The sequence below is a fragment of the Nilaparvata lugens genome, chromosome 7, assembly GCF_014356525.2.
Source record: "Nilaparvata lugens isolate BPH chromosome 7, ASM1435652v1, whole genome shotgun sequence".
NCBI classification, from domain to species: Eukaryota; Metazoa; Arthropoda; class Insecta; order Hemiptera; family Delphacidae; genus Nilaparvata; species Nilaparvata lugens.
Genome location: NC_052510.1, coordinates 20201105 through 20219291, shown reverse-complemented (window position 1 = coordinate 20219291; position 18187 = coordinate 20201105). Strand labels below are relative to the sequence as shown.

Genomic DNA, 18187 nt, shown 5'->3' with positions numbered 1-18187 from the left:
GCAGCGCCACTGGAGTGCCTTCCAGCTCAGCGACAGTCAAATTCACTTTAAACTGTCAGCATTACTTGAATGGGGAGCATTGATGATATTCATTGGGAATACTGACTCTGAAACTCACTGTAACAGAATTATTTTCCCCATCTACTCACCACTTCAATTTCCCTGATATTAATTTTGGAATCTCCAAGGAAATAACAAAATATTTTGTTATTCTTACACTTTCACAGTTTTTTTTATTGTTTTCGTAATACCGTATTTCAAATCGTAGGTTTTTAGGCCCAAACGAATTTTTATTGGCAGATTATGTATTTTGGGGCGCTGAATTAGAATGATCTAAAATCTTCTTTTGACTTCATTGAAAACTTTATTAGGGACTTGTAGAAACCCCCTCCATTTCCATGTAATAGCTAGTGATTGCAATATTCAGTAAATGTTGAATCGTGTGTCTAGTTCTTTATAATATATTGAATTTATTGTTATACTCTGGGACGAATTCTTTTAATACTTTCTTCTCGTAAAATCCGATGAATTTAAAAGACTCTCCATTTCTCATTTACATTACGAAACTTTTCTTTTCAAAAATACTTGTTCTACATTAGTGCATCACCTGCATCTGATTTCCGTATTAAATTAGTATTAGCAAGTTCATTTTATCGTTATCTGTTTATAAATTCTTACTAAAATTTAAATTTTGAGTTATATTGTCGAACTTTCTGTTTTCTTTACTCCGTTATATTTATCTTCTGTACCACTTTCCACTCCTTTTCGAACAGTATTTACGTAATTCTCGTTTATTTTCGAGTAAGACAGTTACTTTGCACTAACCAGAAGATTTACAAGCTTACTTGGTCGGGTTCTGTTGGGTGTTTTGGCAGACAGTCTGGGTGTTTGACCGGATTTTTTCGGTTTCTCTAAAGAAAACCTTTCTGTAAAAGAGGCTTAGTTGACGCCAAAGAGTTGGTTACAGAATTAGCATGCAGACATGTTTTTCTGCACTTGACATTTATTCGGTCTAGGAATTTTTTGACGCTCTGATAAGAAGGATGGGAAGCTTGCGAGACAGATAGAGAGAGTGAGAGAAGATAGTCGGGGACTGCATTTGATGATGCAAGTGGAAGCTGTGAGTGCATTGTAGTCTAGGCTCAACTATTTTTTATTTTCTTTCTAACGTCTATCCTTTCGAAATAGTTGTTTGTAGTGCACTCTTCCTATCTTCTTTTCCTCTCTTTCTATCACTCGACTATATTTAGGTGAACGGAAGACGACAGAGTTTAGTGACGCAAATAGACAAATGCCTGTCCCTAACCTCAGACACTGGATTCCAGCACAGGGCAGGCTCATTCTCCTCCAGTTACCTACTGTTGTCAGTACTTGGGCGCTAAATGGAGTCCACTGCTTTTACATGATGCCTCTTTACCAAATGCTCCCAAATATCTTGCCACTGAATAGTTGGATGTCAGACACTGTCTGAAAGGTCACAAGCATTTTTAGAAAGTACATTAACTACTGTCAGAGACAAATAATCTAAGTTTTTTTAATCGATGCTTCTGTTCTTTGTTGAGATTTTGGATTGGGGAAGATCAGGGACTGAGATCTCATAATCTTGAATAACATAATATAGAATTTGGAATCTTAATCTTGAATCTTTGGGATAAGATTATTGCATATCAGTAATTACATTAAATAAGATTGATTCTAAATGATTTCGTATTATACAAGACTCCCAAATTCTAATAAAACTTGCTTACCGTATGCCTTATATGAGGTTAATTGAACTCATGAAAGTTCCACTCAACTTTAGAACTTTTTTAATTTGGGAGAAATACTTTCTTCCTGCATCATCCCTCCCTTCGCACAAGCCTAGGCTTCATGTTGCTTTGTCCTCAGCAATTCAAAATATATGTTATAATATATTGTGATGACTAATGATAGTGATTTGATAGTGGAGAATAGAGAAAATATTGTATATTGGCAGCTACTGTATCAAATTTTCATTGCTAACTTATACTGTATTTTAAGTATTATGTTATACTGTATTATAACTTATACTTAAACTGTATTAATAATAGATTGACAAAAAACTGATGTTGTTTGTTTGTGTGTGCGCAGTAAGCGACGGCTACGCGAGCTACATGGCAGCGCTAGGCGGCGCGCCGCAAACCGGGGTTGCCGGGGGCGCCTACTTCCCGGCGCCGTCACCACCTCGGCTGCCCGGATCAGGCGTTCCGACGCCTGTCATTCAGGCGGCGGCCTCGTCATCCTCTACGGCTGCCGACGACTTCTACCTGCTCGAGATGGGGTTTCAGCGCAAACTGAAGAAGCAGAAGCGCATCCGGGTGGCGGGTGACGCCATGCCTGGCCAGGGCGCCAAGAGGAAGAGCAGAGAAGGTAGGCCAACTTCAATTCTTCAAATACATTCATTGTCAGCATCATACCGTATTGGATTATGTATCATTCATAATCTGGTATCCAGTAAATATTATAATCCAACTCGAACAATTGAACACAAAATTCTCTTATTCAATAAGACAAAATTTATTGGATGACGTAACAACTGGTAATAATTTGTAAGCCAGTGAGAGTAGGAGAAGGAACATTTCTACTCAATTTGCTCAAAATATAGAGATACTCCAAACAAAACCCTATAAAAAATCAAATGAAATTGTTATACAGTCGAGCTCCTACTGAATATTAAAAATAGTATATTTTGTTGGTAGCAGTGAATTTCTTCTCACAATTTATTTATAGGGTTCATGACATCATCTTCACAATTGAATGAGTATTAGGATTAATAATTAAGAATTTTAATACATGAAGAAAGTAATAATATACATATGATTAGGCCCCAATATGGAATTACCACATAGGTAATTTAATATTAGGCAATATTTCTTCGTGAATGCCCCTGAACTGCTTTTTCCTATTTTTCTTCTTCTGCTCCATTGAAATTTATTAGTGCTCAAACTAATTTTTCGTGAATTGTTGCAGGTTCAACGACATATCTGTGGGAATTTCTGCTGAAGCTTCTACAAAACCGAGAGTACTGTCCGCGGTACATCAAGTGGACCAACCGCGAGAAGGGCGTCTTCAAGCTGGTCGACTCCAAAGCCGTCTCCAGACTATGGGGTCTACACAAAAATAAGCCTGACATGAACTACGAGACCATGGGTAGAGCGCTAAGGTAATTTCAGAATTTAAAAACCCATTTTTTTTTTATTCTACCTTTCTGTATTCAATTATAATAATGTAGGTATCATATTCTGGATTCCAAGATGGTAATTTCAAAGTCGTTTATTTTAGTTGTTGAAATTATTAATCACTCGAGATCACTAATACTTGGATATTTTGGCAAAAGCTATATTCTGAGCGACAAAAAATTTCCAATTTGGAATTGTAATAATCGAGAATGAATAATGTGTGACAAAGAACAATTTAGGCGGTGACATAAAAATAGATACCGGTATAATGAACGGTACAAAAGTACAGTTGTAAAACAATCTGTAGCAGGTAGCACGTTATAGTTTTTGTGGAATAATAAATTAGGAAACCAATGCTGAAATTTATTCTCAAGGTGGACAGGAATGCAGATAAATCCAGGAAGTGATTGGAATTGGATTTAATACGATTATTATTGAGTCAAAACATGGATTCAAATGAATCTGTAGTGAGTGGAGTTGTGTAAATTAGGGCCGCTCTTTCATACTAAGCTCAACCCTCCTGGAGGCTTGAATCAAGTTTGACTGAATGAACAGTAAAATTCTTCACATATTTTGGCATGAATCAACAATGGTTCAGATCTGGTTTACAATCGAAAGATCACTGCCAAGACGTGAAAACTAGTGTGTGATAAAATAATAGCCTTCTACAAAAGTAGTTTATTACCCTCGTATACTTGCTATATCATGCTTCTTTTCTCTTTGAAGGGTTCTATTTGTTACAGTTTTTTATTCAACTTTCAAATTTCTATTTCTAACGTAGAAATGCGAGTGATGATTTTTTCTCTCAATGAAGTATTCATTCACTTACTTTATATGAGTATTTATTCAAATGATGTATTCAGTAATAGTGTGGCCATTGGCTTCCAGCCAACTATTCTATAGTATTTTTCAGAATTATTCATTTTTAAATTGAATTTGAGTATTTAGTTGATTGAATGAGTGGCTAATTAATGATTGTTGTTGGTTGTAGGTATTACTACCAGCGGGGCATTCTGGCGAAAGTGGACGGTCAGAGGCTGGTGTACCAGTTCGTCGATGTGCCCAAAGACATAGTCGAGATTGACTGCAGTGGCGCATGACCCCTGGGCCCTGAGCAGAGAGCGACTGTCATCCTATCAACCTAACCTCACTTTCATCTAGCCAATGAATATAGGAGCGTTGTTGAACCCCATTCAAAATGGAACTGCAGCCGGTCCGTTTCTTTCGAAACTAAAAAACCCGGCCAATAAAATCGGCGATTAATTTATTGTGAAATTAATATATATGTGTATATTTTCTTGCTCAAAATTACGCCAAGTGCGAGTGATTTACTACCTGTATATTTTGAAGGAACCACAATGGGATATCAGATACTGATAACACCAAATGTTTCAGAAACCGAACTTTCTAGAAAATGTCAGATCTTTCGCAAATCTGAAACCTTTACTTCGTCCAGTAAAACATTCTCGCTTAATGAGTACCGTAATTTAGTATTTCAGCGAATCGAATCTTTTTGTAAGTCTTGTGTTTTATTTTGAAAACAAGTGTCTTTTTTCAACGAATTGAAAGGTTTTTAGAGGTTTAGTGATTGTAAAAAACCATGAATAGTGTGTTATTTTTCTATTTTTAAATGTACGTAGGTTTATAAATGTACAGAGATTGATTGTTATTGAATTTCGAGCTCTGATGCTTGTGTAGTAATCCAAAGCGATTTGAGAGAATACCAGTGAAAATTTGATATCGGTTACAAAAGTAACAATATTGGATAGAGGTTCTATTATACACAGTTACAACTGTGATGTCTAGTGATACAAAGTATAGTAAGTGGAAGAATGTAGAATGCAATCCTTGATAACTCTTATTTTCATAGCAAAATTTCTTACATGGATTTCAATTTTGCAAGTCAATGTGATAAAAAATTTCAAATATTTGATAATAATTACCTGCATGTAAATATAATTGTTAAGAAGAGAGTTATTATTGAAATTTCCATCGATATTACCTAGTAAAATTTGAAGCTTAGTTTTGTTTAAAATGTGAAAATAAGAGTTATCAAAAGTTGCATGTAGTTTATTTCGGGCTGCAATGACAAGATTATTTCCTAACTGATCACATCACATAAGTTAATTGAGAAGAATAGTTGTTTCTCTTCCTGAAATTTTTCAGGTAAAGAAAGTAATATTAACTCAATCACTTGTCATTTTTGCAAATTGGCTGAATCTTGAAGGACTGACACTTTTGTAAAAAAATCACGCATTGTTGTATGAACTGTATTATTGTAAACGCGATCGAAGTTTTGGAATGATCTCAGGATTCTCTTGTTCTTTTTTCTCTCTCTGTCGAGGTGTGCGTGTGTGTGCGAGTGCGTGTAACAGTACCGGCTGAGCACTGCCCATTTTTTGCCACAATTTGAAAATTCCCGTCAGAATTCCAGTCCTACCAACCCCCAAACATCACTGTACCCCATTTGCGCTCCAACCTTCAATTAGCCGGATGTACATATATTATTATAATTTATGGAGCCAAAACATGACTTGTGAATTGAATGTATTTTGTAATGAATATTGTTGTGTATAATTTATTTATTTCTTGTTTGTGTTCAAAGAGATAGGTTATGTATCTGTACAGGCTGCTCCATTCCATGAAGCCCCAATTGCCTATACAGGCTTATAACTCATTATTTATGTTTTTTTATCTTTTCTTGGGTCTATCATTGTTACTATCAACAATATTACCATAGATTATATATGATTACAGTTTTCATTATGATTCTTGATTTATATACTGCAGTTGATAATGTGTTGACAATTACAGTTTGTTTTCTCATATCCGACAAAAAAAATAAAAATAATAATACAGATTCATAAATAAATATTGTATAAAATAATAATCGTGACTATAAAACGTCAATAATAAATATATTTGTTAATTTGAAAGTACAAACTATTTCAAGGGATTTTACACTTTGTGAAGTTACTTTACAGAAAAATAATGATAAATATTATATATATATTATAATGTTAACAATTTCATATATTTTAATGTTTGATGTTTGTATTATAAGCACTTCAAGAATTTTAAAAGGTTAAAAGATGACGCCTCAATAGAATTGAAACATTTTCATGCCATGTTTTCGTAATATTTTCCACTTTTCCTGCCGGTTTTATCTCTTATTAGCTCAAAAATTTCGGTCAACTCAATACAGTATACCATATTAAAATAAATATCTATATAATGTTTTAGATAACTTGGAAATGTCTATTGAATCTACTACCGTATCGGGTCTGAATGGCTGAAAACACTTTGAAATGTTGATCTATTTGGGCGTCATTTTTCATTGTTATTTCATGATAATATAACTATATCATTGATGCTAGCCAATAGAAATTTGTCTGGTCTTTCTGATATCCACATCCACTTACCCCATAAAGTGAAAGTCTATGCGGACTTTAATGATGTAATTTTCAGCAACAATTCTAGAGACTAAGAAGAAAATTAATGGTGTTATATATAATAACTGAGTATTTTCAATTTATCAACTTGAGTGGTTAACGTTGATCTCTTCAAATGAATATATCATTCATATAAATAGTTCTGTTCTGGATGTTATAAATTTATAAATATATAGATGCACTTTATGTCAAACAAATCTATTCCTCAATGTTATATGATAAGAAAATATGTAACAATTTAAAAGACTCAAGAGTCATTTAGCAACGTACTGCCAACTAAATGTTTTGCCTCTGGAATTTTTCAAATAATAATTGTCACTATCACTATTTTTGAAAAAGAAAATCTGTTTGAAGGTAATATAAAAAGTATATATATAGATTTTGTAAAAATGAACTATATAATTATTGATATACGTGATGTATTTTATCTAATAAACTTATGAACAAGAATTTCTGTTGAACTTGGAAAAGAATGGCCTTGAATTTGTCTAAATATCTAGAAAAGTAGGAAAACCCTTTTGGAAATTGAAATATTCGAACTGATTGCTGTAAATTCGGAGACTGATTCGGTGTGAAAAATGCTTGTAAGAAACCCAACTTGGAAAATTCAAATTTTATTTATACTGTACTTTAAATTACTGAAACCTTTCCAAAAATTAAAAACTTCATCACCAAACTAAAACATTTTAATAATGTCAACTCTAAATATTTAAATAATTTTACTACTCAAAAATTCTAAATTTTCCGGGATGAAATTTTTCTCGTTGGTTGGAATGAGCAAAGTCTTAGATTGTTGTATCTAATTCTCTTTGTAACTTTTCTTAGAATCAAACGTCACATTCAAATTTGAATAGTAACTTATTGAATGTCAGTCTCTCCGATACATAAGTGTTTAGAATGAAAGTATTTTGGAGTGTTGGCGTTGAATCCCACCAGATTCAACATATTATTATTTTAATATTTTTCTATGCTGTGCAAAAAATTGGAAAACACTGATGTGTGAAAATTGATCAGGTTTGAAAAGTAGACAAACTTTAAATAAACTTAATTATTTTCTATTTATATAACTTAAATGAATTTGTGAATCGGATTAAATTACTTCTCTTTAGTTTTATATTATTTGTCTCGATCTTTAATCTCATGAATATGTTTATAGTACCGTATTTATAGAGATCAATCGATTGTGTTTTACCATTTTTCATAATTTATCTATCATTCCACATGTGTTAATGTAATTATTTATTTTCAAACTAATTATTTAGCAATTCATACTCATCAGTCCCCCTTTTCAGTATTAATTTATATTGATTATATTTATTCACATTGCAGCCTAGTTCAGATAGAAGAAACTATCTATGTTATGTTCTGTAGTAATTCTTGGTGTCATTTTCAAGAAAAGTATTCTATCATTTTTTCATCACTGCCTCACAATATCAATAGAACTGGTTGTATGAAAAACATTTATATAATCTCATATATTTATAGCTATTATTTATTTGAACTGGGCCGTTGCAATTCATATATCACCTCATTACTGTTACAATATTTAATTTTTTCTATTAGCGAACTTATGTTTTTAATTTTATCACTTACTTGAGTAAACTATAGTAACTGATTTGGAAGTATATGAAAATATTTGTAAAGTCATTTTGACATGTGAAAAAAGACAGATTCCGATTCACTGACATATAAATAATTTATTATGTTGCGTTGTAACATGTACTTTCATATACTTCCAATGTTATATTCTACATTTATTTTTTGACTCAAGTAAGTAATATAAATTTTCTATGTAATGAATCAGCAAGTTTTCCATACATTTTAAAATAGCTCAGATAATAGTGTATTAGGTTTGGTTAGTTTAAGATATCCCTATTCTCAGTTTAAGTTAACCCATCTCAATGAGATCTTGTTGAATCTATTTCATCATAGCTTAACTATTGCTTATTGCCCGATGATAAGAATAGTTATATATATATATTTATATAAGCGCAGTGCCTGACAAATGTGAACTTGTATAACCACGGGTAAAATTGAAATCCTACTCAGAAGAAAGTTTCTCATTTTTATGAAATTGTTTCACTTTCCAAAGTAAGATTATTGTTGATCAAACACAACTCTGTCTTCTAGAAGTTTTATTCTTAACTTGAATGTTTGAAACTAGTTCAAAATTGGATTGGTAATAAATTTTGGTGTTTGATAGAAAGCTAAGATTGAAAAGGCTAAAACAGGCTTACGTTATCCCTAGTTTGATGTTTAAATTATCGATCACTTCTTATATGAATATATATCATGAACGTATGTACCTTATTTAGTGAATGAGGAGAATTTTTAAATAATGATGAACATATTTTCATAATGAAAATAATGCTACAAGAAAACAGATACTGTGAAGTTTTTGTAAATAATATTTTTTATGTAATTAGGGTTTGCATTTAAGTGAAGAACATTTTTGTTTTCTGTAATATTATATAAATGATATTTTAAATGTTATTTACTTATTAAAATGTATGGAGCTATTCACTGGATACTTTTACATACTTATGTAAATTTAAAAATAAATCTTTAAAAAAATTATGAATGCATTTCTTTAAATCATCTGTTACCTTGAGTTCATGATCTAAGAAATGTTGAGGCTCATCATGCCTTCAGAATTCTTGAAACCCATGAATTTATCAATTTTGATCGTTGAAACCTTGCACCATAAAAAGTGCTTGACTTGAGAAGTCTTGAGGCCAACCAATCAACATTGGAGTCCTTAAACCACATGGGCGCTCCTTTAGGGGGGGGGGGGGTGAAAGGGGGTGTTCCTAGGCTCCCCCAAGAATAAGATAAATAGAAAAATGCTGGTCTGCATTTGATGTTTGCGTGAAACATCAAAATTCCATAATAATTTAATTCAATTTAGACAGTACGGTATAGTATAATTCCTTTTACAGTCTAACGACTTGCTAAACAGCCTTGGAAGTATGCCCACGGAGTGATGAGAAATATGTTTTCTCTTTTCTGTGGTATGGCTCAAGCTTGGATAGAGTGGGAACAATTAGGGCACAATCAATCAGTTATTGCAAGAATTGTAAGGTGAGAATTAGCAAGTTGCAACCAGTGAGTATGGAATCGGAGTGCAATTACATTCTATACTCACTGGTTGCAACGAGCCAGTGAAATCAGAAGAAAGGACACAATCAGACAACCAGAAATGTGTGTACAGAGTTGGTGAAAATAATCGTTATGAAAACAGCTTAACGTTTCTTTAGTTTTTCATCTTAATTCGAATATTAAGTAAAATTGCAATTTATAAAATAAAATATATAAAATTATCATTGTAAAAAAATCTGTTGCGCTATTCTTTATTTATGATAAATATTCAACAATATACAAAATCAATCAATACAAAATATCAATTCATACAAAATAATAGATTAATACAAATTAATGAATATTCTTGTATTGAAACTTTAAGGGCCTGTTTCCGAGCTCAGGATTTAGCTAAGTTCTACACTGAACATAATTGATTTTCGCAAAAATGGTCAAAAATTGTGATTGCTTAAACTGTGAGGATTGATAGTAGGCCTACTTGACGAGAGGAACAATAATATGTCATCACATTGGCCAAATTCACTCCTATTCTCAAGCTATAAGCATTTGAAGATGAGATTTTTAAATGCCCATTTGAAATTTGAAGGAATTGAATTGGTAAATTTAAAATCATAAATGACAATAATTTAACCAGGGCACCATAATCATAGATGAGGTAATCAAATTTCATATTAAATTTGATAGTCTAGAGTGAGAATCTAAGAAAGTTGATTTGTTTTAGTAGTCTATAGTACAGATAAATTATATCTACCTGTGGCTGCATCAGGCCTGCTAAAGATGCATTGCAATAATTATTCAGAAATATAATACAACTATAATATTAACTATAGTATAACATAGAATCAATAAACTATTTGTTGGAAATAGATTGCACGTGCATAGTTTTCAGAATAGATCATTTTTCTTCGTAATAGTCAGCCAATGGTAATTTTGTACTGTCATCTATACTATATACAGAGTGAGTTATGGTGCTGCAAAGGTGAAATTCTTTTCAAATGCCCTTATCTCCTGAACGAGAGAAATTAAAAAAATCTGATTGCATATTCCTGTTCCTTTCCTCAAGAATCAAGGCATCAAGTTTTTGGTGGATAATGACCCTGCTAAGCATGAATATAAGTCCAGATTTCGGGAATGCACAACTGTTCATGAGATAAGGACAAAGGACTTGGAATTATTTGCTGAGGTTTTTAAAAGTTACGTCTAAGACTTGTTTCCGGTTGTTTTCTGTTCGTTTATGGTTAGTTCCGACAAGTGTGAATCGATAATTTGTTTTGAACGCTGTACCGAATAGAAATCACACAGCACTGAAAACCTCCTCCACACGAAAAGGTTACATTTTAGAGACTGATTATACAGTCTCTATAGGTCTCAACGGGTTCGAATTCGTTTCCAGCGAACAGCAAACAGTGAAATTTTTCACACACTTTCGGTTCAATTTCTGAATTTTCAACCCATGTGTTTGAATATACTTTCACATACAAAGTTTCAACTCATTTTCGGCATCGATCGAAAACTAACCGAACCGTACGAAACCGTATATGTGTGAAACTAGCCTTAATGCTCAACGTTTTTTAAATTATGATATTTGTGCTGCTTCAGCCAATAAAACGGGAGAACACTCATTGACACAAAAACACAATTGTCAATAAAATGTAATATAATATACAATAAAAAAGATACATTATGTGATGTTACAATAGTTTTCACTAGGAACAGAGGCTTGGAGCTTGAAATATTTTAAAATTCGCTGCAAGGAATTCATATTTATTGGATGAGCTAAAAAATTGAATAGTCAATGTAGTTAACTTGCTTTAAACACAAATATTACAACAGATTAGTAGGCTACTATTCCATAGGAAACATGTGATATTTAATATAATTATCTAGTTTGCTAATACAACATTGAAAAGTCATTCAACGGGGATTTAAAATAATGAACAAATTATGGATATTGTTAGATAATAATGCTATTCTAAATAAGGTACAATGGTGTCATCATTAATTACAAATTGTTAAACTATTATTAATTTAAAGATACATGGTCTAAATTTAGATAACATAAAAGTTTGGATTAATTTATATATTTTTGATTACGAGCCGTTAAACTTTACTACATTTGAAATGAAAAGTACAGGAATTCAATACTTGAAGTAATAATAAAAAACATGAATAAAATCAGGCACATACACTTCACAGCAATAAAATTCCCAAGAGGCAAATAGGTATTTTTATCTATAGTGTGTATAAAAATAAAATTAATTTTCATTCATGAGAGAATTTATTTACATACAGCATACAGTACAGAATCAACTAATTAGTTTCCAACTTATATAAAATATCATACTGTTTGCAACAAGTGCGTAATTGTTTCAAATGTTATTATTATTATTATTGATACTGCACTTCTAGTAGGGAATTTATTGAAATTTGATTACTCAAATTGTTTGATTGAGAAAATGACACTGTTTAAACTGAAAATTTGAGAAAGAGCACATACAATATCCACCTCTTTCATATTTCTCTAAAATGTTTTTTTTAGTTAGACTTTTCAGACCTTCTAATGTGGATCAACATGATTATTGAAGCAAGTTCATATTTTTCAAAAATTGGAGATCACGGTTTGTAAACTTGGTGCCATATTTATGATTCGAACGTTGTAAGCCCAGAACCAAAGCGTGACTGGCTAAGATTCATCAATATGACTGCAAGTTCAAAATACGCGATTTCCAGTTGTTTGAAAATTTGAACTTGCTCCTACTATATTTAGTAATTATGTTGATAAACTTCCGATGTTTAAGAAAAATCTGTTACTTTCTATAGAGTTGAGTACAAGATTTTCAGATTAAAATAACAAAATATTTTCAAGGCCAAAACTGTTTTTTTCGCTCTTCCAAAAACCTCAATAACGAAGGAAAGTTTATCATTACAGTAATAATACCTAAGGTAAAGTTTCATTTTGTACCACATAGTCATTGAAATGAATAAATTCAACAAACAAATCAACATTAATGGATTATTAAACATTTATATGAAAAATTTTAAATATCAACTCCATTGCCAGAATTCATGAGTTTTTCTAAAGAATTTAGTTTAAAATTATTGAAGTTGAAAGACAGTGATCCAAGAGAACAATTTATTACAGGAAAACTTTGTACTAAACTGAAACAAATGTTATTCTAAAGAAACAACTAAAAAATAAGTACTAAGCGGAGGTAGTAAGGTACATTATTATTAATGTTTTCAGTTGGAATGACACAGATTCTTAACTCATCAAGCCGAATAATCAACAAAACATTTTAAGCTTGTTTCTATGATTAATATTGTACAAATCAATGAAGATAAATTACAATACCGTATTTCATAACATTTTGATTATCATATCAGTAGTGAATAGCAAAATACAATATTAAAGGCGTTACATTAAATATGTATAAAATGGTATAACAATATTATTAATCATTAAATACCCTTCAACAATATCAAAGCTAGATACCGAACAATAATACAGATACTTAGAATAAATTAATTATACTTTCATGTTTTACTAAAAAAATCTATAATACAATCACCAGAAGCTTTTACATATAAACTAAAAAGATGTGATGTAATAAAACAGACATGAAACTGTCCCATATATTTATAAAAAAGAGATGTAAGTTTCAAATTTATATATGACCAAAGCTACATATTGAAATGCGAATTCGAAATTTTTATGAGGTTTTCAAATTTGTTTTACAACATGAAATGAATACAGCTACGAGTAAGACAATGAAACGTATTTACGGGTTGGTTTAACTTACATAAATACTGATTGAAAGATTATCATATTTATTTGATAGAATTAAGGAAAGGTACATAATGAGATGTGATACTACTTATCAAGACACTAGCTAGCAGGCAGTAAGTTTTTCTAACACACACTGGATGGCTTCTTCAATGTTATCAAATACAGGAATGTCATCTCTTATCGCTAAATCCCTCAAGTAGACCCGGCCTCTGTTATAATCGTTCACGGCCTGAGCACTAAGCTGAAAAACAAAACAAGCAAATAAAAAACTACACCAATGTAATTTTTAATTCGAACAACGCATCAATTGAAAATTGTTCAATCTATAAATAAATTCAATCTATATTAGCAATTTTAACAAGGAATGCTTTGATGTAAATATAAAATTTGTTATAACCTTCTTAACAATTATTGTTTACTTAGGATGGCTACTCACGAAAGGACAAGTGTGTTGAACATGTGTGTACACAAATTCTCGTCATGCATGTTGTGTCATCAGCGTAAGGCTTCCAACAAAATCTTATTGAGGTTAGGTTTTTGTAGTTAATGCTTTATTCGCTGCTCTATTTGAGGTTGAATTAATTTTGTATCATTATCATTTGTAATTTTTAGTAGTTTATTGATTGTTTATTTTTATGTTAGAAGCTTCTGTCAAACAACTGTTTTTCGGTCGAAGCCTTTCGAGTGAATGTCTTTTTCGTTCGAGGACATGCCCATTCATAAATGCTCGACACACGACCTGTGGTTAGTGGCCACCCTAAAGCCGCGTCCACACTGAACAGATGTTCCACAAACATGTTTGTTGAAACAGTTTGGGCAAATTTTATTATGTTTGACAAACAATGTTTGCCGGTGGCCAGTGTGGACACGACACCAAACAAAATATTTGTAAGCACTAAAGCTTTTCATGTTTTATAGCAAACACTGAAAATGTTTAGAAAAACAGTAATTTTTTGTTTGACAAACAATGATTGTCCAAACTTTTTAAAATGTTTGTCCCTGAGCCCCTCAACAAACATGTTTGCCGAATATGTATGTCGAACATTTGTTCAGTGTGGACACGGCTTAAGAAATGGAACTTTTATGCGCTCGCCTGTTTCTCAGGATTCTGAATATAGCATTTTATTTCCTCATTCAATAAATAAATTTATAATTTTTAAAATAAGAGGGAAAACTTAATCTTAGTCTAAACTGATGATTTGAAACATTTCACCATTTGAAAAATTATGAACTCTTTCCTGTTTCCAAATATTAGTGAGGAATCATCATAACTTGGTTCTAATAATTTATTTATTTACTCAATTTATCTATTTATTCATTTACTCAAGCTATTCAAAAATATTAATTTAATTTTATAGAATTTAGAAAACGTTCAATTATTTAGTTGTTGGTTGACTCATATAAATAGCTGAACTTTGAATGAATTTGCATAGTACATAATGAGTGTCACTCACCAATTCATTTTGCACGATGGACTTTCGCCTCTCTGGTATCTGTTCGATGCACAAAACAACGTTGCATCCCAATCCAATGTAGTGAGCGGCCTGTAACCAACAATAAAATTATGGAGGCTATGAGCAAAAACTAGTAAGCGTATGTTAAAAAGAATATTATATAGGGCCGGTTTCCGAGCTCGGGATTTAGCTAAGTTCTAGACTTTAACTGGCTTTAAACTCTGGAGTCAGAAAATTGGCTTTCCGAGTCAGAGCGTTAACGTAGTTGAGGATTTGAATAGACTCTGGAGTTTAGAGATCATGTTAGAACCTGGAGTTTATAATTTCGCTTTCTGAGTGAAGGGCTTATAAGTCCAGGACTTGAATTAGATTCTCGCCTCTTTCCGAGTCAAGGATTTATCAAAAATCGTTAAGTCCAGGACTTAAAACAGCGTGATTTTAAACTAAGCAAACACAATTCAGTTATTGTTTTGGAGTAGATAAAAAGCCAATTAGATGTCATGGAATACCTATATTATTGGGATAAGTCCATCTAAATTCATAATTTATAGTTTGCAAGTTCATTTTGGAATATGATTGTATCAGAATTATGTGTAAAAACTAACCTCATTTTACGACTCTTACATAACCTAAAAATGTTCAAGCGAAATAATACAAGGATTGCCTTGGAATTTATATTCCAATCTGAATGTTATTAATCAATGTCATATTCAACATATTAATAATAATAAATTATTTCTCCAGTTTTTTTTTTCAAAACAAATACGTTTTCAAACTCAATAGCCTAATGACATCTTTATTCTTGTTTAAATTAAAATTAATTTGAAATGTTTAAATTATGTTTATTGAAAGGTTTTGCTTTGAATAGGCCTACAAAGAAATCAAAACGTATTTTTATAAAATAGTTTGGAGAGCAAGCTCATTTGAATTGTCCCGCTGTAATCAGCTGTTACCGTTTTGCTATAATGCCAACAATACAACAGTAAAATATTGTGAATTTCCCTCATGTTTACTGCGTTTAAGTCCTGGACTCAAATAAGTTGAGAACTTGATAGACTCCGGAGTTTAGAAGATAAAATCGTGACTCAGAAAGTCAATTTAGACCCGAGAGCTTATTTCAGTCTTGGACTCTGTAAGTCCAGAACTTATAGATCCCGAGCTCGGAAACCGACCCATAAAGTACAAATACTTGATTAATGTTACTGATTGAAATAATCTGACAAGTACAAATGCTTGATTATGAATAATTTGATTGTATGGTAAGAGATATTGTGGTATTACTCCATAATTGAAAAAATAAGACGTTGATGTTGTCAATACCACTAATATAGTGATATAATGTATTATAACATACTACTCGTATTATATAGTGGTATTGACAACATCAACGTCTTATCCTTTCAATGCTTGATACTGATTGAAATAATTTGACAGACGATTTTCAATCGCGGTCAAGTGGTAAATTACTGCCCGAATTCGGACACGGCATCGAATAGTAAAGTTATCCTATTGCAAATGAAACCCATTTCTTGACCACATTCGAATACCTGATCTGATAATATGTTGAACGGATCAATTGAATCGACTAGATCTATGCTGCATCGGATGATTGAACTCACCGTAGCCATGATGGTGAGTCCGCGAATGCAGTTGGGTATGTGAAACAGGAGCAGATAGCAATTGTCCATGGCGCTGAGATCAGAGGCGTCTAGCCTTTTGCTACTTGACTTGGGACGGTAGAATGTCAGTTTATGTTTGCTGAAAATTACAAAAATCATAAATAGAGTTCCTGTAGGATGACTGAAATAAAATGAAGGAATGCTTCTCACATCTATAATAGTATTCGTTTTATTCATGTATTAATTATTGTATCCATTTCACTATTTCAACGGACCAACGTTCTATAAAGATTCTACCATATTTTAAACGAAATGGCTACATGTTGGTGTCTGCCATTGTGAAATTAGAGTTAGTTAGAAAAAGGTTAGGAAGTTAGGTTTTAAGTTTTGAATGGCACTATTCCATTAATATTCAGAATTATTCAATTATTTTCGAATTTCGAAGTTGGTTATTGTAGTTGACAAAACTTCCACCGGAGCCCATGAAGGTTACCAGCGCATGCGCTGATAAGACGCTCTTGAAATTCTTGTAGCCACTTCCTATTTTATGGATAACTAATACCGTGATTTGAAGTAGTGGGCCTCCGTGAGACAGGAATTTACAATTTATCACACAAACTGTCAAGCATTTATCCCAAGATTCACTATATGATAGAAGTAAAACAATAATAGAATTAAGCCAAGATGACGTTAAAAACGTCAAAGTCTAAATAAGTTTATTCCAAATATTTCATAGATGATAGATCATACATCACAATTTTGTTCGTTGGCGGATGTTTCATCGCGGAGCTAACTACCAGTCACAGAAACGTTATAGTGAATTTTACTTTTTATTTTTATTGCGGATGAAGACCACTTGAGATTTTTACTTGTGTGTGGGGGGTGCTTGATTGATTTGATGTGATGATTAGATGTTCATTCATACCGGCAGGATTCGAACCTACAACCAGGAACCTACGCCTGTAGCCTGACGGGCTCAAAGTATTTCAATAGATGAGTATACTTACTTGAGAATTGGAATGGCTACATTGTCTGTCCATTGGCTAGAAGAGCTGCAGCCTCCGAGGAAAACATCGTAGATGTTCACACCGGGGGCACCAAACGGTCTCCAACACAGCGTCCACTCTGAACAAAATAGCACTGCTTTTATGGACAAATTATCACAATTGCCAAATCATGAACTAGGAAGGAGTGAATTCTAAATTCTAGACAAAAACTACGCTAAGACCATTAGCGGAGGTAGATAAGAGCGCATCAAGTTGCTTCTTTAGTTATTGCATTATGGTTTGCTCTGTACATATTTTGAATTAGATAATTTTCAAATCCATATTGAATTTTCATTTCAATAACGTTCAAGGCTTACTTAATGAATATGAAAAGCACTTACAGTACTGCATTGAATTATTATATGAAATATAAAAGCACATATTGTCGGAGTTGAGATCAATATAGGTAGAGTAATTATGTTTGGAAATAATTTGACTTACTTTCATTGGTACCATTGGGCGCCGTTTTCAGCTTGGAAATAATGGAACAGAACTCCTCGAAATTCACTCTCCTTTCAATATCGTTACAGTCT

General features: G+C 32.3%; 2 protein-coding genes across 11 annotated transcripts in view; one reads left to right on the top strand and one right to left on the bottom strand.

The window, feature by feature from the left end:
* The window catches only part of LOC111044533 (ecdysone-induced protein 74EF), a 257567-nt gene extending 248341 nt beyond the window's left edge, over positions 1–9226 (top strand). Inside the window, exons 8-10 of the mRNA XM_039432316.1 lie at positions 2110–2388; positions 2989–3181; positions 4189–9226. Of these exons, the coding sequence (XP_039288250.1) occupies positions 2110–2388; positions 2989–3181; positions 4189–4297 (581 nt within the window). The 3' untranslated portion in view covers positions 4298–9226. The remainder of the gene's footprint in view (positions 1–2109; positions 2389–2988; positions 3182–4188) is intronic.
* Positions 9227–11384: 2158 nt separating this feature from the next.
* LOC111044525 overlaps positions 11385–18187 on the bottom strand; it is an 89789-nt gene continuing 82986 nt past the window's right edge. For all 10 annotated transcript variants that reach the window (XM_039432308.1, XM_039432307.1, XM_039432310.1 and 7 more), the window contains 5 exons: positions 18096–18185; positions 17616–17733; positions 16609–16747; positions 14990–15079; positions 11385–13776 (listed from right to left, as the gene is read on the bottom strand). In XM_039432308.1, the coding sequence (XP_039288242.1) occupies positions 13639–13776; positions 14990–15079; positions 16609–16747; positions 17616–17733; positions 18096–18185 (575 nt within the window). In that variant the 3' untranslated portion in view covers positions 11385–13638. The remainder of the gene's footprint in view (positions 13777–14989; positions 15080–16608; positions 16748–17615; positions 17734–18095; positions 18186–18187) is intronic.